The sequence below is a fragment of the Heptranchias perlo genome, chromosome 16 (genome assembly GCF_035084215.1).
Source record: "Heptranchias perlo isolate sHepPer1 chromosome 16, sHepPer1.hap1, whole genome shotgun sequence".
Lineage (NCBI taxonomy): Eukaryota > Metazoa > Chordata > Chondrichthyes > Hexanchiformes > Hexanchidae > Heptranchias > Heptranchias perlo.
This window is the reverse complement of record NC_090340.1, coordinates 16363963-16386466: the sequence shown is the minus strand read 5'-3', so window position 1 is coordinate 16386466 and position 22504 is coordinate 16363963. Positions and strand designations below refer to the sequence as shown.

General features: G+C 42.8%; 1 protein-coding gene across 1 annotated transcript; it reads left to right on the top strand.

Moving 5' to 3' along the window:
• Positions 1-9142: 9142 nt before the first annotated feature.
• LOC137333267 (olfactomedin-4-like) lies at positions 9143-19751 on the top strand. Its single transcript, XM_067997426.1, has 5 exons — positions 9143-9440; positions 9603-9749; positions 12718-12936; positions 13907-14063; positions 18825-19751. Exons 1-5 carry the CDS (start codon positions 9381-9383, stop codon positions 19631-19633), a joined length of 1392 nt encoding a protein of 463 aa, XP_067853527.1. The 5' UTR covers positions 9143-9380; the 3' UTR covers positions 19634-19751.
• Positions 19752-22504: the final 2753 nt, after the last annotated feature.

Sequence of the window (22504 nt, the reverse complement as noted above, 5' to 3'; positions counted from 1 at the left end):
GCTAACAACACCATCCTCAACTACACAACTGTTCCTGTGATGTCCAACAAGTCATGGCTGAATTAGAAGTTCCTTTAGCTCACCATTAGCAAAAGTGAAGCCATCCTGTTCAGCTCCTGCTAGAAACCTTGCACCCTAGCCATTGATTCCACCCACCTTTCCTGGCTCCTTGCTCAGGCTGAACCTGACAGTGTCCAATCTTGGTGTTTTGTTTCATCCTGAGCTGAGCTTCAAACTTACATCTGGCTCATCACCAAGCCCACCCATTTCCATCTCCATAATCATCATCACCGTTGTTGAAACTATCATATGTGCCTTCCTCACCTCCAGTGACCTCTTCAACAGCCTCCTGTGCTCCAACCTATACCAACTGAGCATGGATGCAGAATCCATTGCATTCGTCCAGAATCCCACCTCCTACATCCAATTCTGCATAAAGTTTTGTTCAACTATCATGCATGTCCTCAGCGACGGTCACCTACAGCTTGCCCATGGTTCCACCGCTCATTGCCTTCAGTGCATTGATTTAAAATTTTCATCTTCAATTACAATTCCCTCCATGTCCTCATTCCATCCTACCTATGTGATCACTTCCAGCCCCATGTCCCATCTCACACCCTGCACTATTCTGATTCTGGTGTACTGTGCATTCCCCTCCACTCCCCCATGAGTGGTAGAGCCTACAGTCATCATGCCTCTGCAATCTTAATCTCTTCTGAAATATTTCCATCCTTCATCACCTTCAAGAGCCTCCTCAAAACCTATCTCTTCAACCACACCTTCATTCACCTCCCCTAACTCTTCACCCAGCTGTAACAGGTTGTTCAATCCCCCTGGTGAAGCACTTTGGGACATTTTGCCCCATAAAGGGTGCTATGTAAGTGCAAGTTATTGTTGAGGCATAAAGAATGAGAGATATCAAGAATATGCAAGGGATGAATAGGTACAGAACAGAGCCTGAGATGTTGATGAGAAAATAATGAAGACATCTAGAGAAAGGGACTTAAAGGAAGGGAAAGAAGGTTTAAGCTTTTGCTATGGACATATTGAAATAAAGGGTGAGGGATGGAGGAAGAGAGATGGATGAGGGAAGAAAGGACAAAATTAATATAAAGTAGCATTAGAGCAGGAGATCCAGAGGAGGAAATATACAAGACAAGGGAAGACGCGTTGTGGTCAGAAGAGGACATAAGGAAAAGTGCATGGAAGAGGAAGGTACATTGAAGAGAAATGATGGAGAGGAGCTCATTACTTTAAATTTCAGAAAGTGCACGCATGCACAACAACAACCACTTGCACATGCATAGCCATTAATGAAATCCCAACATGCTTTACTGAAGGATGTTACTGAGCAAGGATTGGGAGAGTAGTTAGGGAAGTTAGCTGGTCAAAGAGGTAGGTTTGGAAGAGGCTATTGAAGATGGAGAGAAATGAAATAAGTCAGAAAGGTTTGGGAAGAGAATTACAGAGTCCAGGCCATGATGGTTGAAGACTCGACTAATGATGGTGGAGTGGAGAGAGGGGAGAACATACAGTAGGCCAGCGTCATAAGAGCAGAGAGTGTGAAGTGATACATAGAGCTGAACGAGGTTCCTGAGGTAAGTTGGAGCAAGACTATGGAAGGAATTGTAAAGGAGGAAGCAGGGAGCTTTTGGAGGCTGGGGAGGCTGATAGGAAGGCTAGCTGGACCTAGTACGAGATAGGTGGTGGAGTTCCAGATGAACTGGAGTTTATGTAGGAGTTCATGAAGGTGGCAAGGAGAGTATTAAACTCAAGCCACAATGGCTTTACCACTTGGACCACCAGTTAAAATTGCAGTAATAGGACCCTGATTTGAAGAAGGACCCCCCCCCGCCCGGCTTCAGGCGGGCATCCTTGCCGCCTGATCAGAAGAGTAGGTTAAAATAGAAGACAGTGGGAACGGTGCGGGACGTTGGCCGATTTTAATTGCTCGGTTTCTGCTCGGTGGGTTAGGTTAAATTTGCCCCTGTACAGACTTAGGCAGTTGGAGAAGTACATCTCCTAGAGTCACAAAGGGAAGCACAGTGATAGGCCACAGAAACACCTGCTTATGTAAATGTCACCTAATTCGCAGCACTTTATTTCTCCTTAGCATGAACAGATTTTGTCAGGAACGGCTGTGTTAAGGTCACAACTGATGTTGGGATGATATAATATGGCAGTAAGCTACAGTAGATGGGGATGTACAACACGCTGTTTATAGGCACAATGTGTACGTATGATTTCGTGCACCTGCAATAATTGTGCAAGGGCCCAGCCTTGGAATTACTATAATAAATTCTCAATGAATGATTGCCACATCAGTCTCTCTGGCCACATCCCTTGCTTCCTCATTTCATCCTCCTGTTCCTCTTCCTTCTTTACTACTGGGGTTCCTCTTTGTCCTGCTGCTTATTCCTCTTTTCAAAATCAACGTTATGTAATATGTGGCAGACTGTGATTATTTTAGATACTTTTGCTGAAAAATCCTGCCTGAGAGGTCCGCACAGTAGGACCTTTGATGCTTTACAAATATTCTGGTTGCGAGCAGGAGCCTCGTTGTAGATGTCAGCCATGGCTCAGTGGTAGTACTGTCGCCTCTGAGTCTGAAGGTTGTGGGCTCAAGTCCCATTCCAGGCCAGCATTCTAGTGCAGTACTGAGGGAGTGCTGCACTGTCAGAGGTGCCGTCTTTTGGATGAGATGTTAAACTGAGACTCTGTTTGCCCTCTCAAGTGGACGTTAAAGATCCCACGGCACTGTTTGAAAAAGAGTAGAGGAGTTCTCTTGGTGTCCTGGACAACATTTATCCCTCAACCAACATCACTAAAACAGATTATCTGGTCATTTATTTTATTACTGTTTGTGGGACCTTGCTGTGTGCAAATTGGCTGCCGTGTTTCCCTACATCACAACAGTGACTACGCTTCAAAAAGTATTTCATTGGTTGTAAAGCGCTTTGGGACGTCCCGAGTTCATGAAAGGCGCTATAGAAATGGAAGTTCTTTCTTTTTCTTTCTATTTACGCTCCTCTGCTCTTTCTCAATGGGGTCAGTAACCATGGCTACAGAGGATAGCCCTGGTATCCCAGCAGGCATCATTCATTCAATGTGAGTCTTCAAATAATGAGGGCACTGTGGACTGCCAGATAATGAAGGCATCATGGGTGTTTCCTGGATAATGGCATTCACTTTATTCTGATGTTTCTGCAGTTAGACACTTCCTGAACATTAATTGAACAGATGTCCTTTATGTTCATTTGGGCCACTGGGTGGATTTGAGCAGCCCAGATACCCACATGGGTGCCATCCACTATGCTCTGTACCCTTGTAAGGAAAGGGTTAATCAGACTGACTCGAAGTGTGCCGCTGTTATTCTGCTATTAATTTTTCTTTATACTGTAGTAATGTTAGCTTTTAGCCTTTGTTTGTTAATCAGGGTAGTATGATTCAATTTTAAAGTAGTGACCACTGGACCTTTGAACCGAGACTGACCCTTCAGCACTGGTTAGTTTCAGCATGAAGCAAGCACATTCTTAATGGGGGAACTTAATTAAAGACGTGCCATTGCAAACTGGTTCCTAAGTTTCAGGGAGATGTAATCTCTGATAATGGGTGCAAGGACAAAAGTTATTCCTACAAAAGGAAAACACCTGGATGAATATTATCTTTTTAATTAAAGTTCCTATAGAATGGGGAAATTAGCTGGTGCTGCATGGTACAGAATCAAAGATATACTTATAATTAAAGGTTTCACTTGGAGGAATAGCAATTATATGTAACAAGAACAAAATTATTGATAATGAAGTAGGAGAGTTATACCAATCTCATTAGCCCAACAGAAAAAGAGCCCGTTAGTAAAGGCACCAGCTTATTAACTGAAGTTTTTGTAAAAGTATAAGTCCAATTAAATTCTCCCTATCTGGAGTTTTATTTTAACTTTTTATGTGATCAAGTAATGCAGAAACATTGTGGTTATAAGTATTATCTTTTAAGTGTATGTTTAAGTGCTATTGCACGTATACGCTTAATAAATCTATGACTGCTTGACCTCAACATTTCAAGAACCTTACAGATTTTGAGGAATAGTTAGAACATCTAATCATAAATAAAAACCATCCTCTAACACCCTTCGGAACCTTGTCAGCATGTAAACGTTCTGTGCCCTGTCCAGCTGATGCCTCCCTTCCATGTGGAAAGTGATGAAGGTGTTGCCTCTTGAAAACATTGAGTCCGTGACTTGCTTGATTCATCTGTACACTGCAGAGTGGCTGATCTGACAGGTGTCTCCTGCAGTGACCTAGAAGGATCCAGTGGCATAAAAACCTTCACATGTACAAAAAGAGCCATCCTTGTTCTAGATGTTGTCTGCTGAGCCCAGAGCAGGTCGCATAGTTTTCAAGCAGCCTGTCTTGTGAAGCAATGGTGGCAAAGACCAGTCTTCTTTGATGCGCCCAGGTAGGAGATTGAGGGGCATTTAATGTTTCTTCACCAACTCATCTTCCTCATCAAAATTGGAACCCTCAAAGAAATTCCCGCCCGCAACATTTTGTTTGATTTTCATGAAGAACAATCTCCACATGCAAACAGGGAGCCCTCCACAAAGTCAGAAACTGATGCTTGGAGCAGAAGGCAACTGAATATCAATGTTTCTTCTTCAAAAAACGCTAAATCAACTTAGCTTTGAGAATGCAACTTCAGCAGGTGAGGCCAGTGGATACGGGTAAGCTGAGTACCAGGGGGGAGCAGGCAAGTAAAGCATGAATTTTGTCCTAGGACCAATTAACAGGGTTTTTGAAGTTGTAATAAGGATCGCTTTGCCAGCAACACAGGCTCCTGAAAGCTGGCCAGTTTCTTCACTCCAAGACATGGCTACACACCCAAATTCATCACCTCCTCTCGCCCAAAGTCAGGGCTTAAGGGAGGGGGAGGTGGTTGGGGTGAAATTGGTCTTCAGTGAAAGATTGAAATGGGCGATAGCGAATTGACAGCCCATTTTACACCCCGCCCAAGAAAAGAAAATCAGGCGCGGTGTAAAACAGGCTGCTGATTCGCTATCACTCCTTTCGTGCTTTCACCGAAGACCAATTTCAAAGAAAGAAAAAATAAAGACTTGCGTCTTTAATGCCCTCAGGATGTCCCAAAGCACTTTACAACCAATTAAGTACTTTTGAAGTGTAGTCACTGTTGTAATGTAGGACCCAAGATGCTTTCAATATGGTCTTATGTATGAGGTTTTGGGTTTTCTGACTTATTTGCAGTGTAGCTATTTTCTTGCTTGCATTAAATCTGGACCTTATCAATGCTTCCTGCTTTTCTTTAAAAAGCAAACAATATATTTTCTCTCTAGCCTGTCAAACACAGCTGCAATATTGCACAACAGACTGACCTGCCCAGAATTCAACACTAATTTGGCAATCACACTCAAAGAGGCCACATGCACAGCTGGTGCACGAAGTGGAAATGTTACTCTGGTGCAGTAAGGGATACCCTTTTGAGATTCGAATTTGGGGATGTTGCTGAGGCAAAGTATAAACCTTGTTTATAATCTGCACTGTACCTGACCTACAAGTGCTTGATGGGAGCGTAGAAAGTACAGTACTTTTATCTCCATTTAATCCATGTTATTTCTGATCTGAGAATGTTCTGGGAAATGGTTTCAGATCACTTGTACCAATCAGTTAGTTGTCACTTAATTACATCAGTCAGTGTCAAATACCACAGAGATCTAGTATTTCCTTCCAAAACTTTAAAAATTGCAGAATCATTTAATAGATGAAGTTAGCATGCCACAGTTAGAGGAAGTGCGGCTGAATGTGTTTTGCACAGTCTGCATTGAGGTTACCATTGATAATTGAGCGAATGCTACAAAAACCGCTGACTTTCAAACTTAAATCTTCCAAATTGTTATACTTTTTATAAATTTCTATTCTGCAATAATTTGTTCCTACATTTTATGCAGCAGTCAGCTTTAACTCTGGTGTCCCATGACTCGCATCTTAATCATAATGTCCTCAATTATATTATCTCATTAACTGGGCCTGCTCCTAACATGGAAATTCATACTGGATTAAAGTAGAGGGACTCGTCCCTAATATTTCAATAGTAAAGTTTGAGACCTGTAGAAAGTTCATTTAGGGATCTACACTAGAGAAGTGAATTTGTACAAATGTAGGGAAGTGCAAAGTCAAAGCAACTGATGTTAAAGGGAACGTTAACTGATTATAAAGAATATAGGACTCAGAGATTCACTGTAAATGTTGTGTTATATTTCTCCAATGAAACTACCCAAGACAACAGGGAAAGCTGAGCTTGCAAGGTCAGAGATTGGGCCATAACACTGCAATCCCAACCAACATCCCTGTAAAGGGATTCCGCAAGGGAGAGAGGAATATGGCTGAGGGTTTAAGCAAGTAGTGGAATATCACCTCGTTGTGAGATAGGATAGTGAACAGGGAAGATAAGGCAATCCCATCGATCCATTTACCGATAACTAAGGGAACTGTTATAATATTAATTGCCTTAATGATAGTAGAGAGAAAATGTGTGAAGAATTGGAAAGGAATGATTTTGGGATAGGCACAGCTTTATTCAAGTGAAGAATAGGATGTTGTACTTGGACCTTACTTGAGTCTGATATGTTCGGCCAGCCCCCACACTACCACCCACCCCCCCCCCACCACCCTCCTCCCATCATAAAGGGAAGGTGGGGCCCTTTAGCATTGGTTTCAGACCTCCAAAGATAAAAACCATGAAGAAGGCAACGAAACCACCTCAGCTACTCTTCCTTAGTATCAAGAATCTCATGAGTGTGAGATTTGAGTTAGGACCTGCCCAAGGGCGTAACACAATGGATTGACGGAATTGAACATACCATGACCTATAATCTAAGGGATGAAGACTTGCAGGGGAAGAGGAAACAAGAAAATTAATGCAGAAGATAGTGATATGTAGTAAGGGAGGAGAAGCAGTGGGGCCAATAACGCAGCCCCAATGCAGAGGCACTGGGAGCATTGCTCCTTTAGCACTGTGTGTATGTATCACAGTGAGCTGACCTTGCACCATAAGGTTAATTAGTTTAAATAAACTTGTGGCAATCTCAGCACACAGCACGTTACGCAGAGGGCACACCCCACAGTTAAAGGGTGCGTTCCAGCACCAGCAGCTCTTTTTTATGCTCATAGCATAAAAAAAGGGAGAATATCAGGGGGGAAAATTGAACCTCAAAAAACCCTGGTTAATTCAGAGAAAATCAGTTTTTAAAAAAATATATTTTGAGCATGATTAAAATTCAAGAAAACGAGCAAGGGACTTTAAAAAAGATACAGTTGAGCTAAATGACAACTCATAATTATTTACACAGTTTTACGAAGTTGCACTTCCAGCAACTCTCTGGCCCAGAAAGTGAACAATTATAAGTATGGAGTCTCATTCCTTCAGGTCATGAATTGTTATTGGGAGATTTTAAAAATGGCAAATTTTACATCTTAATTTTTTTTCCTACTTTTCCTTTCTGTCCTTTCTTTCTTTCTCTCTTGATCCAATCTTTCTTTCCCTCTCTTTATTTCTCTTTCTGTAGCTGATTTGACATTGACTTCACCCACTCTAATTCACACCCCTTTTCTGCTTATTTCTAAATCCTTTAATCTCTTTGATTAAGGAGATACACTGTTTGTCCCATTGTTCACCAAGGTCCCAGATGCCCTGTTGCCCTCGCTGAGCCATTACCAGCTTGCACTTCCAGCAACTCTGTGGGCAAAATTTTTTAAAACCTAAATGTGCACGAACATGTCAAACAGGGCACGCCGCGAGTTGCCCTGCCTCAGCAAAATCTGGGCACTGGTGTGGCTCCAGTCACTTACCTGCCACATTGATGGTGAGATAATAAAAATTGTTGGAGATTATGAATAGGGGAACAGTTGTGATCTTATGTTTAGTAAACAATACCTAAGCCAGCCTTTGATTAATGTCTTCAGTGTGGTAACTGTGTCAGTGCACTGGAGTCCTTGCTTGGTGCTCAGCTAGAAATGAAAGACTGGCATTTGTTGTAGCATAAAAAGAACACAGTTCTCACATAAAGATGATCCACATCCCTTGGAGAAAGAAGATCCAAATCGCACAAACCTGTTTCTTTTCCTGCCGAAAATCAGATCCAGAAATGTCCATGCATTGATCACATCCGTGACCTCAGCATGTTACTAACACATTGCAATATGTGAGCTGACAATCAAGGATGTGATGTTGCTGCATCTCTGGATCTTATTTTTAAAAAGGACTTCCATTTATATAGTGCCTTTCACAATCTCAGGATGTTCCAAAGCACATTACAGCCAAATAAGTACTTTTGAAGTGTAGTCACTATTGTAATGTAGGTAATGCAGCAGCCAATTTGTGCACAGCAAGGACCCACAAACAGCAATGAGATAATGATCAGATAATCTGTTTTACTGATGTTGGTTGAGGGATAGATATTGACCAGGACACGAGGGAGAACGCCACTGCTCTTCTTCAAAATAATGCCATGGGATCATTTACATCTACCTGAGAGGGCAGACGGGGCCTCGGTTTAACTCCTCATCCGAAAGACGGCACCTCCATCAGTATAGCATGCACTCAGCACTGCACCGGAGTGTCAGCCTAGATTTTGTGCTCAAGTCTCTAGAGTGGGGCTTGATCCCATGACCTTCTGATTAGGGCGAGAGTGCTCCCACTGAACCGCGGCTGACAAGAAAACAACGGTATATTTTGTGTAGAAGGGGTCTCAAACTGGGGAGGATATCAGTTTTTATTAATTCACCTTCCCCGAAAAAGCACACAGGAATTTATCGGTGGAAATGGGTAAAGCCCATCCTTACTGATCCAACCAGCGTGGCTGGTTACGGTGCTACATTTTCTAAAGAAGCAAGTGCAGAGACCCATCAGACTTACAGCATGGATCCCATTAAACTAATCAGGGTTAATCTCACATGAATCGGAATGGAATGAGATCAAAGTGATATGAAGCACAGAGGAAGCCTCCAACCCTTTCCGACCACACATCCTTGTTTTGAGTGTTGTATGTTGGGGTAAAGTCCCTGAGCTAACTGAGAACCAGCCCCTCCCTCTTCAGTTGACTGAGGCTTCCTCCTTTACCAACTCCAAGTCTCAAGAAGGTGTGTGCTTAGGGTGGGAGAGCTACTGAACTTTAGACCGACCCAATGTTGAATGGCAGATATTTGTTTTCCCGATTATCATTGAAGAGGGGCTCGTCCAGCGACGGGAGGGTTATTGTCCTGTCCCGGAGTCAATCGCACCTCCCCTGGTCCCCGCCCCTCCTCTCTGCGTAAATACTGGTGTCTCCGGGAGCGGAGCTCGGGTTCCGCAGCTACATCTGGGTGAAGGTTATGGCTCTGCTCGCTCTCATCCGGATATTCGGCTTCTTTTTATTCTGGACTCTTGCTTCTGTAAGTAAAGTGCGTCCGATCACACAGCATGAAATCCCTCCAGTAGTTCACTATAGTGAACATTACGGGGCAAAATCTATGGACTTACTCCTGATTCTAGTTTGATGTTCGATCGACCCCTTGATATTATGTATTGAATTTTCATTTGTCATCTTCCATTAGGCGGATGGTGATGTTCTGGGAGAGGCTCGGGTCGCGAAGAGATGTTACTGCGATCTCCAGATGTCGGATGGGCCATTCCCTCGTCTGCAATTTGAGCAACTGTATTCGGTCTCTGAGAACTGCAGCCACCGGCTGAAAGACCAACAGGTGAATGTGAAACAACAGCCAACTCCTACCGTCCGAGACCCGCAGCAACAGGGCTGTAGCGCCATTGCCCACTCCAACAGAGCCCGTCCGCACTCCCGTGTCTCAACTCTGTCCAGTATCCATTTGGAAACCAATTAATTATTGTAAGAGATAGGAGAAGGATTCAACGCCTGTAGTTCCCCGCAGCTATTGCCAGGTTGTGGGGTGCAAATTGGAGGCTTAACTGCCCTCTCTACATATACACACAGAGGGAGGGAGGAGGGTGGCAGAGGGTTTCTTCGTTTGGAACGAAAGACTTGCATTTATATAGAGTCTTTCATGACCCCAGGACGTTCCAAAGCGTTTTACAGCCAATGAAGTGTAGTCACTGTTGCAATGTAGGAAACGCAGCAGCCAATTTGCACACAGCAAGATCCCACAAACAGCAATGAATAAACAGAGATAATCTGTTTTAGATGTTAGTCGAGGGATAAATGTTGGCAGGGACACAGAGAGAACTCCCCTCCTCATCTTCCAATGGTGCTATGGGATCTTTAAGAACGGAAGGAGAGAGAAAACAGGGAAATATAGGCTAGTTAGTCTGACATCAGTAGTAGGGAAAATGCTGGAGTCTATTATTAAGAAAGTAGCAACAGGACACTTAGAAAATCATAATATGATTAGGCAGAGTCAACACAGTTTTATGAAAAGGAAATTGTGTTTGACAAATCTATTAGAGTTTTTTGAGGGTGTAACTAGTAGGGTAGATGAGGGGGAACCTGTGGATGTAGTATCATAGAATGGTTACAGCATAGAAGGTGGCCATTTGGCCCATTGAGTCTGTGCCAGCTCTCTGCAAGAGCAATCCAGCTAGTCCCACTTCCCTGCCCTTTCTCTGTAGCCCTGCAAATTTTTACCCTTCAAGTACTTATCCAATTCCCTTTTGAAGGCCATGATTGAATCTGCCTCCACCACCTCCTCAGGCAGGGCATTCCAGATCACAACCACTCGCTGCTTAAAAAAGTTTTTCCTCATGTCAACTTTGATTCTTTTGCCAATCACCTTAAATCTATGTCCTCTGGTTTCCAACTATTCCGCCAATGGGAACAGTTTCTCTCTATCTACTCTGTCTCGACCCTTCATGATTTTGACTACCTCTATCAAATCTCCTCTCAACCTTCTCTGCTCCAGGGAGAACAACCCCAGCTTCTCCAGTCTATCCATGTAACTGAAGTCTTTCATCGCTGGAATCATTCTAGTAAATCTCTTCTGCACCCTCTCTAAGGCCTTCACATCCTTCCTAAAGTACGGTGCCCAGAATTGGACACAACACTCCAGTTGTGGCCGAACCAGTGTTTTATAAAGGTTCATCATAACTTCCTTGCTTTTGTACTCTATGCCTCTATTTATAAAGCCTAGGATCCTGTATGCTTTTTTAACCACTTTCTCAACCTGCCCTGTCACTTTCAATGATTGGTGTACATATATCCCCAGATCTCTGTTTCTGCACCCCTTTTAAAATTGTACCCTTTAGTTTATATTATATTTGGATATAGTCTACTTGGATTTTCAAAAGGCATTCGATAAGGTGCCACACAAGAGGCTGTTACACAAGATTAGGACTCATGGGATTGGGGGTAATAAAGTAGCATGGATTGAGGATTGGTTAACAGAAAACAGAGAGTAGGAATAAATGGGTCATCTTCGGGTTGGTAGGTTGTAACTAGTGGGGTGCCGCAAGCATTAGTGCTTGGGCCTCAGCTATTTACAATCAATATTAATGACTTAGATTAAGGGGCCGAGTGTAATGTATCCAAGTTTGCTGACAATACAAAGCTGTAAGACAATACAATACAAAGTAAGCTGTGAGGAAGATGCAAAGAATCTGCAAAGGGATATAGACAGGTTAAATGAGTGGGCAAGAAGGTGTCAGATGGAGTATAATGTGGGGAAATGTGAAATTATCCACTTTAGTAGGAAGAATAGAAAAGCAGAATATTTTTTAAAAGGTGAGAGACTAAGAAATGTTGGTAGTCAGAGGGATTTGGATGTCCTTATACACGAATCACAGGAAGTTAATATGCAGGTACAGCAAGCAATTAGGAAGGCAAATGGTATTTGTTGGCCTTTATAAATGGCCTTTATTGCAAGGGGGTTGGATTTCAAGAGTAAGGAGGTCTTGCTGCAATTATATAGGGCTCTGGTGAGACCACACCTGGGTACTGTGTACAGTTTTGGTCTCCTTACCGAAGGAAGCATATACTTGCCTTAGAGGCTGTGCAACAAAGGTTCACTAGATTGATTCCTAGGATGAGAGAGTTGTCCTATGAGGAGTGATTAAGTATAATGGGCCTGTACTCTCTGAAGTTTAGAAGAATGAGAGGTGATCTCATTGAAACATATAAGATTCAAAGAGTACTTGACAGTTTAGATGCTGAGAGGATGATCCCCCTGGCTGGAGAGTCTAGACCAAGGGGACATAGTCTCAGGATAAGGGGTCGGCCATTTAGGACTGAGATGAGGAGGAATTTCTTCACTCAGAGGGTCATGAATATTTGGAATTCTCTATCCCAGATTGATGTGGATGCTCAATCGTCGAGTATATTCAAGACTGAGAGCGATAGGTTTTTAGACTTTAAGGGAATCAAGTGATATGGAGATCGGGTGAGAAAGTGGAGTTGAGGTCGAAGATCAGCCATGATCTTATTGAATGGCAGAGCAGGCTCGAGGGGCTGTGTGGCCTACTCCTGCTCCTATTTCTTATGTTCTTATGTCTCATCCGAAAGGTGGTACCTCCGACAGTGCAGCACTCCCTCAGCACTTCACTGGAGTGTCAGCCTAGATTATGCTCAAGTCTGAGGGTTTGCTGTTGACTTGATGAGTGAACAAACCCTTATGAGATTCATTTGACCCTATTTTGTACATTGACCTGTTGATACCTTGTCTCAATCTTTTTAACAGAAAACCATACTTTCTATTCAATTGACAGTTCAATGAACCTATTGATATTATTACCAACATGGAGCAGAGACTGAAGAGCCTTGTGCAGCGGGTTAATGAATTTGAAGAAGAATATGATGGCGAACTTTACAGTATCATTTCATTTCGGATAATAGAGATTGAAATCGCCGAGCTGACTGACTTGCTTAACCAACTTCAAGAAAAGTGTTCTAGGAACCAAAATGACATAACTGAGCTGGTTACGCAGGTAACTGGGATTGGGGGTTGGTTGGGATTGTTGCGTGTGGAGGGTATGTGTTGTATATTGTTTTCACCATCCAATTTATATAATGACTTTGTTTAAAAATTTGTAGTCTGAGTATATATGAGTATATACTGCCCTACTCTCAGATCACCGGTTAGAATGGCATTCTTGTGACCTCCTTACTGAGATTGTCAGTTAGCATATTTAGACCATACATGTTTCAGCATATATGATCCAAGCACCTCTCTTTTTTGGTTAAGTGAACATTATGTTGATTTAAACTCTTTCGGAAAATCATTCCTATCTGTATCTTCATCCCTCCTTCACCTCCCACTGTAAATATGACTCAGTCACCTTTGACAACATAATTTTTTTGTTCTCCTCTCCTTTCTGGTATATGGTCCCATGAGTGCCCTCACCCTCCCAGACTTTGCTCATGTGATTGTCAGAGTGAGTGTCGGAAGATTACTTGACTGCAGGTCGACAAACCGGTTTTGCCAAAACCCTAGGACCATGCGCATATTTTCAGCAAGGGGTCACTGGACAGCAATTAGAAGTGGGAACCCTGGCCTGTTTTTGTTTCCCTGATTGGGGTCACGTGAGGCCAGTTGCAGCTTCCCTGAACCTGCCCTGACTGAGAGAATCAAATTCACCAAAAATTGGCAATCAAATCTGGGACCTTTCCAGTCTGTGTAGGTAAACTAATCACTGGAGAAACTCAGCGAGGCATCAGGGATATCTGATCACGCCATTTATCCAACTAATACCCCTAAAACAGATTATCTGGTCATTTTCTCATTGCTATTTGTGGGAGCTTGCTGTGCGCAAATTGGCATCAGCGTTTCCTACACTACAACAGTGACTACACTGCAAAAGTACTTCATTGGCTGTAAAGCAGTTTGGGATGTCCTGAGTTGGTAAAAGGTGCTATATAAATGCAAGTTCTTTCTTTTATTCTTTCTTTATTCAACAGGTGCAAAATATTACCAGCCAAGTGGACGAATTAGAGGAATATGACCGACTTAAAGTAGTTCGAGAGCACAGAAAAAATATCATGCTGGAAAAGACTCTATCTTCTTGTCAGAATGCACTTTTAGTAACTCCAGCTCCATATGTCACTCCACAGATAGGTGAGTACAACTGGCAGGATGAACATCTGTTCTAATCACCTGTGACTACAAGGACAAGAGGAAGAACCTGTCCTGATGTTTTATATTCAGGTGATAAGAAATCTTGTTGCTGTGAATTGCCAGCTGCATTAATTCAGTTTTGTCGCTTTCAATTTTCATGCAGAAGAAACTCAGTAAGTTTAAAGGTAAACGGGCTGGAACAACCAAAAAAAAATGGATCAGTTTCAAAATCGGCCACGGTTAGTCTTCACATAATCAAAGAATGATTACAGCACAGAAGGAGGCCATTTGGCCCATTGAGCCCGTGATACTCTGGAACAAGAAGTCACCAGATGATATGATGCCTAGTGGCGGCCCCAGCCAGTCTCTGTTCCTGAAAATGCTGTCATCAGCCGTCTCAATACTTCACAGAATCATACAGTACAGAAGGAGGCCATTCAGCCCATCATGCCTGTGCTGGCTCTTTGAAAGAGCTATCCAATTAGTCTCACACCCCCGCTCTTACCTAATAGCCATGCTAATTTTTCCTTGACTTGGCTTGTCTGTCATCAATAGTTTTGTGACATTGTCATCTGGGCTGGTTGGAGATGCAGATCAACTACAAAGGAGATTTTGCCCCAAGTTGTGTAGTCACTCTTTTTATTAACTCCATTTTGGTTCCCTTCCTACTCACACAATCCTGCATTGAGAGTAGTGTGTGCAATTTCAGTCAGTCAACAAGCAAACAGCTGTAGTGGCAGATCTTACTAGGCAAGACACATGCCCTCACAGGTACGGTAGCCTAGTAGTTATTTTACTGGACTAGCAACCCAGAGGTCATGAGTTTAAATTCCAGCATGGCAAGTTGTGAAATTGAATTCAATAAATTAGTGGGCTGGCACCAGAAAAAAATGTCCTTCAGTGAAGGGAAGTTGCCACCATTGCCCAGTCTGGGCTACATGTGTCTCTAGTCCCACACTATGTATTTGAATCTTAACGTACTCAGGGCTGTTTGTCAGTGTTGCTCACATCAGAAGAACAGATAAAAACAAAATTAGTAGATCGTCACAGTAAATAAATCTCAGTAATTCAGGGTGACCACAGAGTAGTCATTTTAAATAACGTGCCGACTCTAAGTTGGGACTACAAAAGGGCTGACAGGGCTGCCTGTAGGCTGCATATTACAGAGAACATCGCCTACCCTGGTAATCTAAGAGCCTCCGACAACCTAGGGATGCTGTATAAGGAGTGAACTCATGCACTAATGGGAGCAGCAAAAGCAGCAATACAGATGAAGAAGGATCCTAGCGATAGGGCTGCAGTGATATCGCAACACATTACTAGGCTGATTCCGTTGAAAATAGTCTGAAGAGAGGTTCCATTACAACACAGCTCAGCGATCACAGTCCACCATCTGCAAACTAAGATCCAACAATTCCTCAAAGCCGACGCTGAAAAACAGTAGGATCTTTCGTGCAAAAGGGTTGAATGAGAGCAAGATTCTAAATAATTCTGGAATCAGTTCTACAGGGTTAAAAAGGCAGAACAAGAGAAATAGTATATGGATGCTGCAGACCCTGGGCAACAGTACAGAGACCAACTGAGAGAAAGCAGAATTCTTCGAAGATCACTTTTGCACTGTTCAACCCAATCATAAGGAATTTTGTAGTAACTGTGAAAAAGATGTGTACCATTATATCCAAGTGCAACCAGCACTATTCCAATCTCTGAGCACAGGCCTTACAAATAACAGAAAAGACAACGCACCAGCTAGCTATGCAACTGTCCTGGTCCAGACAATTACTGCTGCTGACTTGAGGTTGTGTAGGTGAGAGAAAGCCCCAGGAGAGGATGGTATCGTGAAATGCATGCTCGATGAGGCACTCGATGAACTGACGGGCGTGACTACTGAGCTACTTCCCCAGATGGTTGAAATCAACTGTCCACAAACCAGGCAAAGATCCTAGTGACCTCAGCAATCATCAGCCTATCAACCCGTTGAGCTGTCTGCGAAATCTGCTGGAGAATCATTGCGTACCACCTCCAACATTATTACCTCCAGAGCATTGGCTCTTTCATCTTAAACAATTATTCTAATTATGAATAATGAAATATAAATTAATACACAGTGAACAAGATGGAAAAAACAAAACAAATTGGGCATCAATACTTGCAGAACAAAATTATTACCAACAGGTACAGCTTGGCAACAGTAGCATCCTTCTTAAAACTGAAGCAGACAACCCCCTTACAGGATTGTCTGTATAGATAGAATCTCAGCGCACTTAAACCAAGAGGGGAATTGCACTCCCTAATCCAGGGCTGAAGACCCCAGGCCAAAGACCTGTCACTGGCAATAAGTAACAGAAGAAATAAATTGTACACAAATCTGGACAGGCAATGCGAACTACCCCCATATTGACCCATCCTCCCCTGAAAGTGATATCTTGTTCCCTATGAATAGGGTTGTCATTGTCAACATCTGCCTTTTCCAAAACTGGACAGGAAAACAGAATAGACGAAGTACAATGGGTGGGATCATGACTTGAGTTTTGCTGTTTGCTTTGTTGAAAATTTATTGAAAACATCAGTAACTTTAATAGGTAATGCCTCCACATTATGCGACACATGCACTACCTGAAAGGGCGGCGGAAGTAGATTCAATAGTAACTTTCAAAAAGGGAATTGGATACATACTTGAAAAGGAAAAATTTGCAGGGCTATGGGGAAAGGGCAGGGAGGTGGGACTAATTGGACAGCTCTTTCAAAGAGCCGGCCCAGACACGATGGGCCAAATAGCCTCCTTCTGTGTTGTAAGATTCTATGATAAACCACGAAGAATTATAAGGTTTGGCCCTGGATTAGTCCAGTGGACTCAGAACACCTCCTCTTCCTACTGATCGTAAGGGGAATGGGTGCTCATTGGCATCTCATGAGTTATCTTGGGAACCTCTGACTGTAAGAAATATAAAAGCTCCCTTGATGGTCTAATGGGTAAAGACTGCTTGGTGCTAGCTTCAATCTTTGGTTTGTGTTGAATTAGCTGTTCTCAGCCAGGTAGAAATTTTCTTCAACATCACTGGTATAAGAAGGAGGTAAAATCAGCCAGGATTGCTGTTCCTAATTCTATCCAGTGATTCGCTAGAAAGGGCCTGTGTGTGTGGATATTGGGTGAGGGCAGGATTGGGTTCAGCTGCATCACCATTAATGGTTGTAGAGCCCGCTTGGGCTTACACAGGAAGGTCCCCTTTTTCAGTAAGCTACTGTGGAACTATACCCCAGCAACTGCCAGCATTCAGCAAAAAAAATTACGGTATTATGGTGGGGTTCCTACCATAGGGAATGGCCTCACGTAATTGCTATAAGTCATGGGCTGGTTTGGTAAGGCTTGTATCTTTTTTAGAACCATTGGGTTGTGCTACTAGTTGCATAATGTTCACAGTTTGGGAAAGTAGAGCACCGCACCCACACATGTAGGGTCCAAATATGATAAAAATTGTAATATTAGTGAGCACCACCAGTCCTGACCATAATAGCACTCAAAAACAAGATTAAAGAGGAATAAAACTGAAAAGCAGAAAAGTTATGTTAAACTTATCTAGAACCTTGGTTAAACCACACTCAGAATACTGTGTACAGTTCTGGTCTCATAGAATCGTAGAAAGTTATGGCACAGAAGGAGGCCATTTGGCCCATCATGTCCATGCCAGCCGAAAAAGAGCTATCTAGCTTAATCCCACTTTCCAGCACTTGGTCCGTAGCCCTGTAGGTTACGGTACTTCAAGTGCTCATCCAAGTACTTTTTAAATGAGTTGAGGGTTTCTGCCTCTACTACTTTTTCAGGCAGTGAGTTCCAGACCCCCACCACCCTCTGGGTGAAAACATTTCTCCTCAGCTCCCCTCTAATTCTTCTACAAATTACTTTAAATCTATGCCCCCTGGTCACTGACTTCTCTGCTAAGGGAATATTACAAATATTAGAGGCACTGGAGAAGGTGCAAAAAAGATTTACAAGGATGATGCCAGAACTGAGAGGTTATAACTATCGGAAAAGACTGAACAGCCTGAGGCTCTTTTCTGCAGAAAAGGGAAGGTTGGGGAATGACCTAACAGAGGTCTTTAAAATTATGAAGGGGTTTGATAGGGTTGATGTAGAGAAGATGTTTCCACTTGTGGGAGGAGTTCAAAATGAAGGGTCATAAATATAAGATAGTCACTAAGAAATCCAATAGGGAATTCAGGAGAATCTTCTTTACCCAGAGAGCGGTAAGAATGTGGAACTCACTACTACATAGAAACATTGAAAAATTTACAGCACAGAAAGAGGCCATTCGGTCCATCGTGTCTTTGCCGGTCAAATGGAGCAGTTGAGGCAAATAGCATAGAAGCATTTAAGGGGAAGCTGGATAAGTACAAGAAGGTGAAAGGAATAGAAGGATATGTTGATAGGGTGAGACGAAGTAGAGTGGGAGGAGGCTTGTGTGGAGAATAAACTTGGGCATAGACCAGCTGGCCAAATGGCTTGTTTCTGTGCTATAATTGCTATGTAATTCTATGTGAAGGTGGTCTCTGGGAGTATCTCCTGCAGGCTGTGGAAAACCGTTCTGGTTCAGCTACTTTGTACATTCTGTGTCACTACAAAGGTGAAAGGATATGGTTAGAGAAGGTCAAATAGATTCTAGGCCTCGTTGTTGTGTTTTAAGTGTGTTGTGTATTATTATGCTGTACATATTGCTGTTTGCCCACTGTAACAGTAACAGGGCTTGTTGATATTTCTCTCAGGGTCCTGTTCATTCGGAAGTTTAAAAGCAGTCTCCTATCCCAAGAGTTCAATGCTCAATCATTTTGGGACATCCTACCCATATGGTTCCTGGGGGAAAGACCCGCTGCCAGCCGCTGGGAAAGAGGATCTATACTGGCTCGTAATTATGTCCAGTAGTAATAGATTTGGAACCAAGATTCGCCTTTTCAGCTCTCATGCTAAATTTCTCACCAAAGGTACTCATAATGATGTGACGTTTAAAACCTTTAATGCCCAAGGCTCTGGTGGAACTATGTTTAAAGATGCCTACTATTACAACTGCTATGACACGGGCCGGCTCTGCAGGTTTGACATGACGACACAGGAGGTCATACATGTCACCCTGCCATTTGCTGGTTATAATGACAAGTTTCCATACTGCACACTTTCTTCCTGTTACATGTACACGGACATGGACCTGGCAACAGACGAAAATGGGCTCTGGGTCCTCTACGCAACCGAGTTCAATTTCGGAAACCTGGTTGTCAGTCGACTCAATACCACTGACCTGTCGCTACTCGAAAGCTGGAACACCACCCTCTATAAGCGATCGGCAACCAACGCCTTTGTGATTTGCGGGGTTGTGTATGCCACCAGGTATTTGAGCTCTGAAACAGAAGAGATATTTTACATGTTTGACACAACCAGCGGAGTTGAGCGGAATGATTTAAGTATCCAGTTCCGAAAAGTCTTGCCTGGCATCCAGTATATGAACTATAACCCGCGGGATAGGAAGCTGTATGTCTACAGCGATGCCTATATTGTTAGTTACAGTTTAACCTTTGAATAAACTGAACTTAGGTTCCTGAGAATCATGCAACAAAAGGGAACTTGTTCTAGTCCAAACAGCAGGAAGCCATATGCACTAATATTTTTATATATATATATTAAAAAAATTAAAAATGAAATGTACTTTGCAATTCTTTGGAACGGGTTTGTGAAAAAACAGGCGATATAACCGCTGGTTGGTTGATTTATATTCTTTTTACCTTTTTTTACATTCTTTGTCACATTTTATGTTAAGTTTATATTTCAATTTTTGTATCTTGTAGTGTTTTTAGTTTGGTACTTGTACAAAAAAACCCAACAATGACAAAGCTCGGAGACTATTTAGGAAAATAATATTGGACAATGCAAACGATCCAACTATTGCTGCTTAGTATGTATATCCTACAGTGTTTAACTGATAATGTTATGACTATGTGGGAAAGGACTGGTGTTTACAGTAGCACACGCAAGGTAAACGCATGAACGGAGTTCATAACATCTGCAGCAACACTCATCTGTCTGGAGCAGATACATAGCATTTGCAGCAACTCACATCTGTGGAGCAGGTACATAGCATTTGCAGCAACTCATGTGTCTGGGATAAAAACACACAGTAGGTCAGGCAGCATTGTTGAGAGAGAAACAGAGCTAACATTTCAGATCAATGATCCTTTCATCAGAACACATCTGTCTGGACAGGGTACATAGCCTTTGCAGCAACTCACATCTGTCTGGGCTGAGTTCACAATATTTGCAGCAACTCACATCTGTTCAGATGCATAATATTTTACAATTGTGGCCTGAAAGAATCCAATGCAAATAAAGCATCAACAACAAGAACTTGCATTTATATCACTCTTTTAACATAGCAAAACGTCCCCACGCCCTTCTCAGGAGTGATTTTCAAAACAAATTTGACACTGAGCCACATAAAGAGATATTCAGATGGGTGACCAAAAGCTTGGTCAAAGAGGTAGGTTTTAAGGAGCATCTTAAAGGACAAGAGGCAGGGAGGTTGAGGGAAGGAATTCCAGAGCTTGGGGCTTAGACAGCTGAAGGCACGGCCGCCAATGGTGGAGCAATTAAAATCGGGGATGCACAAGAGGCAAGAATTGGAGGAGCGCAGAGATCTCGGAGAGTTGTAGAGCTGGAGGAGGTTACAGAGATAGGGAGGGGCGAGGCTATGGAGGGATTTGAAAACAAGGATGAGAATTTTAAAATTGAGGCATCCCTGGTCCAGGAGCCAATGTAGATCAGTGAGCACAGGGATGATGGGAAATGGGACTTGGTGCGAGTTAGGATACGAGCAGCAGAGTTTTCCTTTGAATGCAATATAAAATGCACCATGTAACAGGTACTTGGGTTAATGTGATAGCAAAGCAAAATGAGATTGAAACCATGGATTTCACTGCATGTGATGTAACTACTGGTAACTTGGCCTCTTTCTATTGTGAAGTTTAACATTTAGCAACTCCAATGAAATCTCGAGCACATTAAGAGCTTGCTGGCTCAATCACCATTATTCCGTAATATGGAGAATTGTACGAGTACCGTAACCTGTTAAACCAGTTTATAAAAAGCTTCTAAAAATAAAAATTAATTTCTAATATAAGTTTGGAAAAATATTATTGTAGAGAACTAATTCCTAGCTTTTTGTTTGTGCTGTAATTGAAGAGTTTATATCACCTTTTTGACAAATCTGCAATCAACATTCTCACAGAGGCCTTACCGCCCCAAGGTTTGCTGCTATTGTTGATTGATTCCTTACTTCTTCTCTCTCGCCTCTATTGGTAATTACAGTGTTATACAGATGAACTATTTTCTCATTTCTCTCCCCTTCACTGATTCTTGCTGGAGTACGTTCCATGGATGGCAGCAGCCCTGTGGTGTCAGTATGAGCCTCTAGGATGGAAGCATCTGCTTGTGCTGGGTCACAGGATGGTCCTGCCAACTACAGTCACCACAGCAACAGATGCAGTGCCTATCTGGCTCTATACATTTGGGCTCATCTCTGGAGCCACTGGAATGTGATGCCAGGCAAGTGCTAGCATGGTGACTCTCTGCAAGGCATCACCATCATCTGTGCCAGCTTCTTTCATTCCCCTACCACTGATAGTGATATGTATTACACATTGAAGAGCAGCTTGTAGCTGATCCTGATAGCTAGCAGTGGCTGGTCCTAGGAGTATTCCTACAATCACCCACAGTGTCAATATTTAATGTTCTTTTGGCTTAATTGCCATCACTTTACCCCCTCGGCACGGCTCAGACTGGGTACTGAATGGGATGTTATGAAGGTCTGTGAGCAAACCTTGTGGAGTCAACCTTAATGACTTTGTAAGAATAGTGCACAGAGGAACTAGGCACAAACACGTGAACAAGCACACAGAGGAATTTCAACCCACGATTATTTCCCATTATTACCTCAGTTAAAACCAAACCGACAGTAGGAACTAGAAAAAGAAAGAACTTACTTGGGTCTGTTGGCTTCCCACATGTTGCCAAAGATCCATTATCTGTGGACTGCTGTCAATCTCTAAACCAAGTTGCAATCCTCCTGGTTATAGTTTATTGCAGCCCCCTAGGTGCCTTTGCTTTCTACTTGGGGGGAGGATAAAGAGAGTGGAAGGAGTGGGTGGAGGGGCAGGAGAGGGTGGAGGGAGGAGTGTGGTTCCCAGTCTCTCCTGGCTGCTTTCACACTACTCTGCTAACTCTGACAAACTATAATGGAGGCCCGTGGCTTTGGTGCCTGACTGAGGAGGAGCAACTGTCAGACCCCTCTTTACAAGAGTCAGATTGAGCACTGGGTGTGATTGAGTGAAACAAAATCTGTTTATTGGAGTATATCAATACATTAGGAAAACAATACAGCAGGCTTCATTCTGTACATAGC

Bases quoted from the DNA above. Each gene is read 5' to 3' on its own strand.
- LOC137333267 (XM_067997426.1), top strand. From the start codon at position 9,381: ATGGCTCTGCTCGCTCTCATCCGGATATTCGGCTTCTTTTTATTCTGG. The intron at 9,441-9,602 runs GTAAGTAAAGTG...ATCTTCCATTAG, and splicing joins TATTCTGGACTCTTGCTTCT to GCGGATGGTGATGTTCTGGG. The intron at 14,064-18,824 runs GTGAGTACAACT...TATTTCTCTCAG, and splicing joins ATATGTCACTCCACAGATAG to GGTCCTGTTCATTCGGAAGT.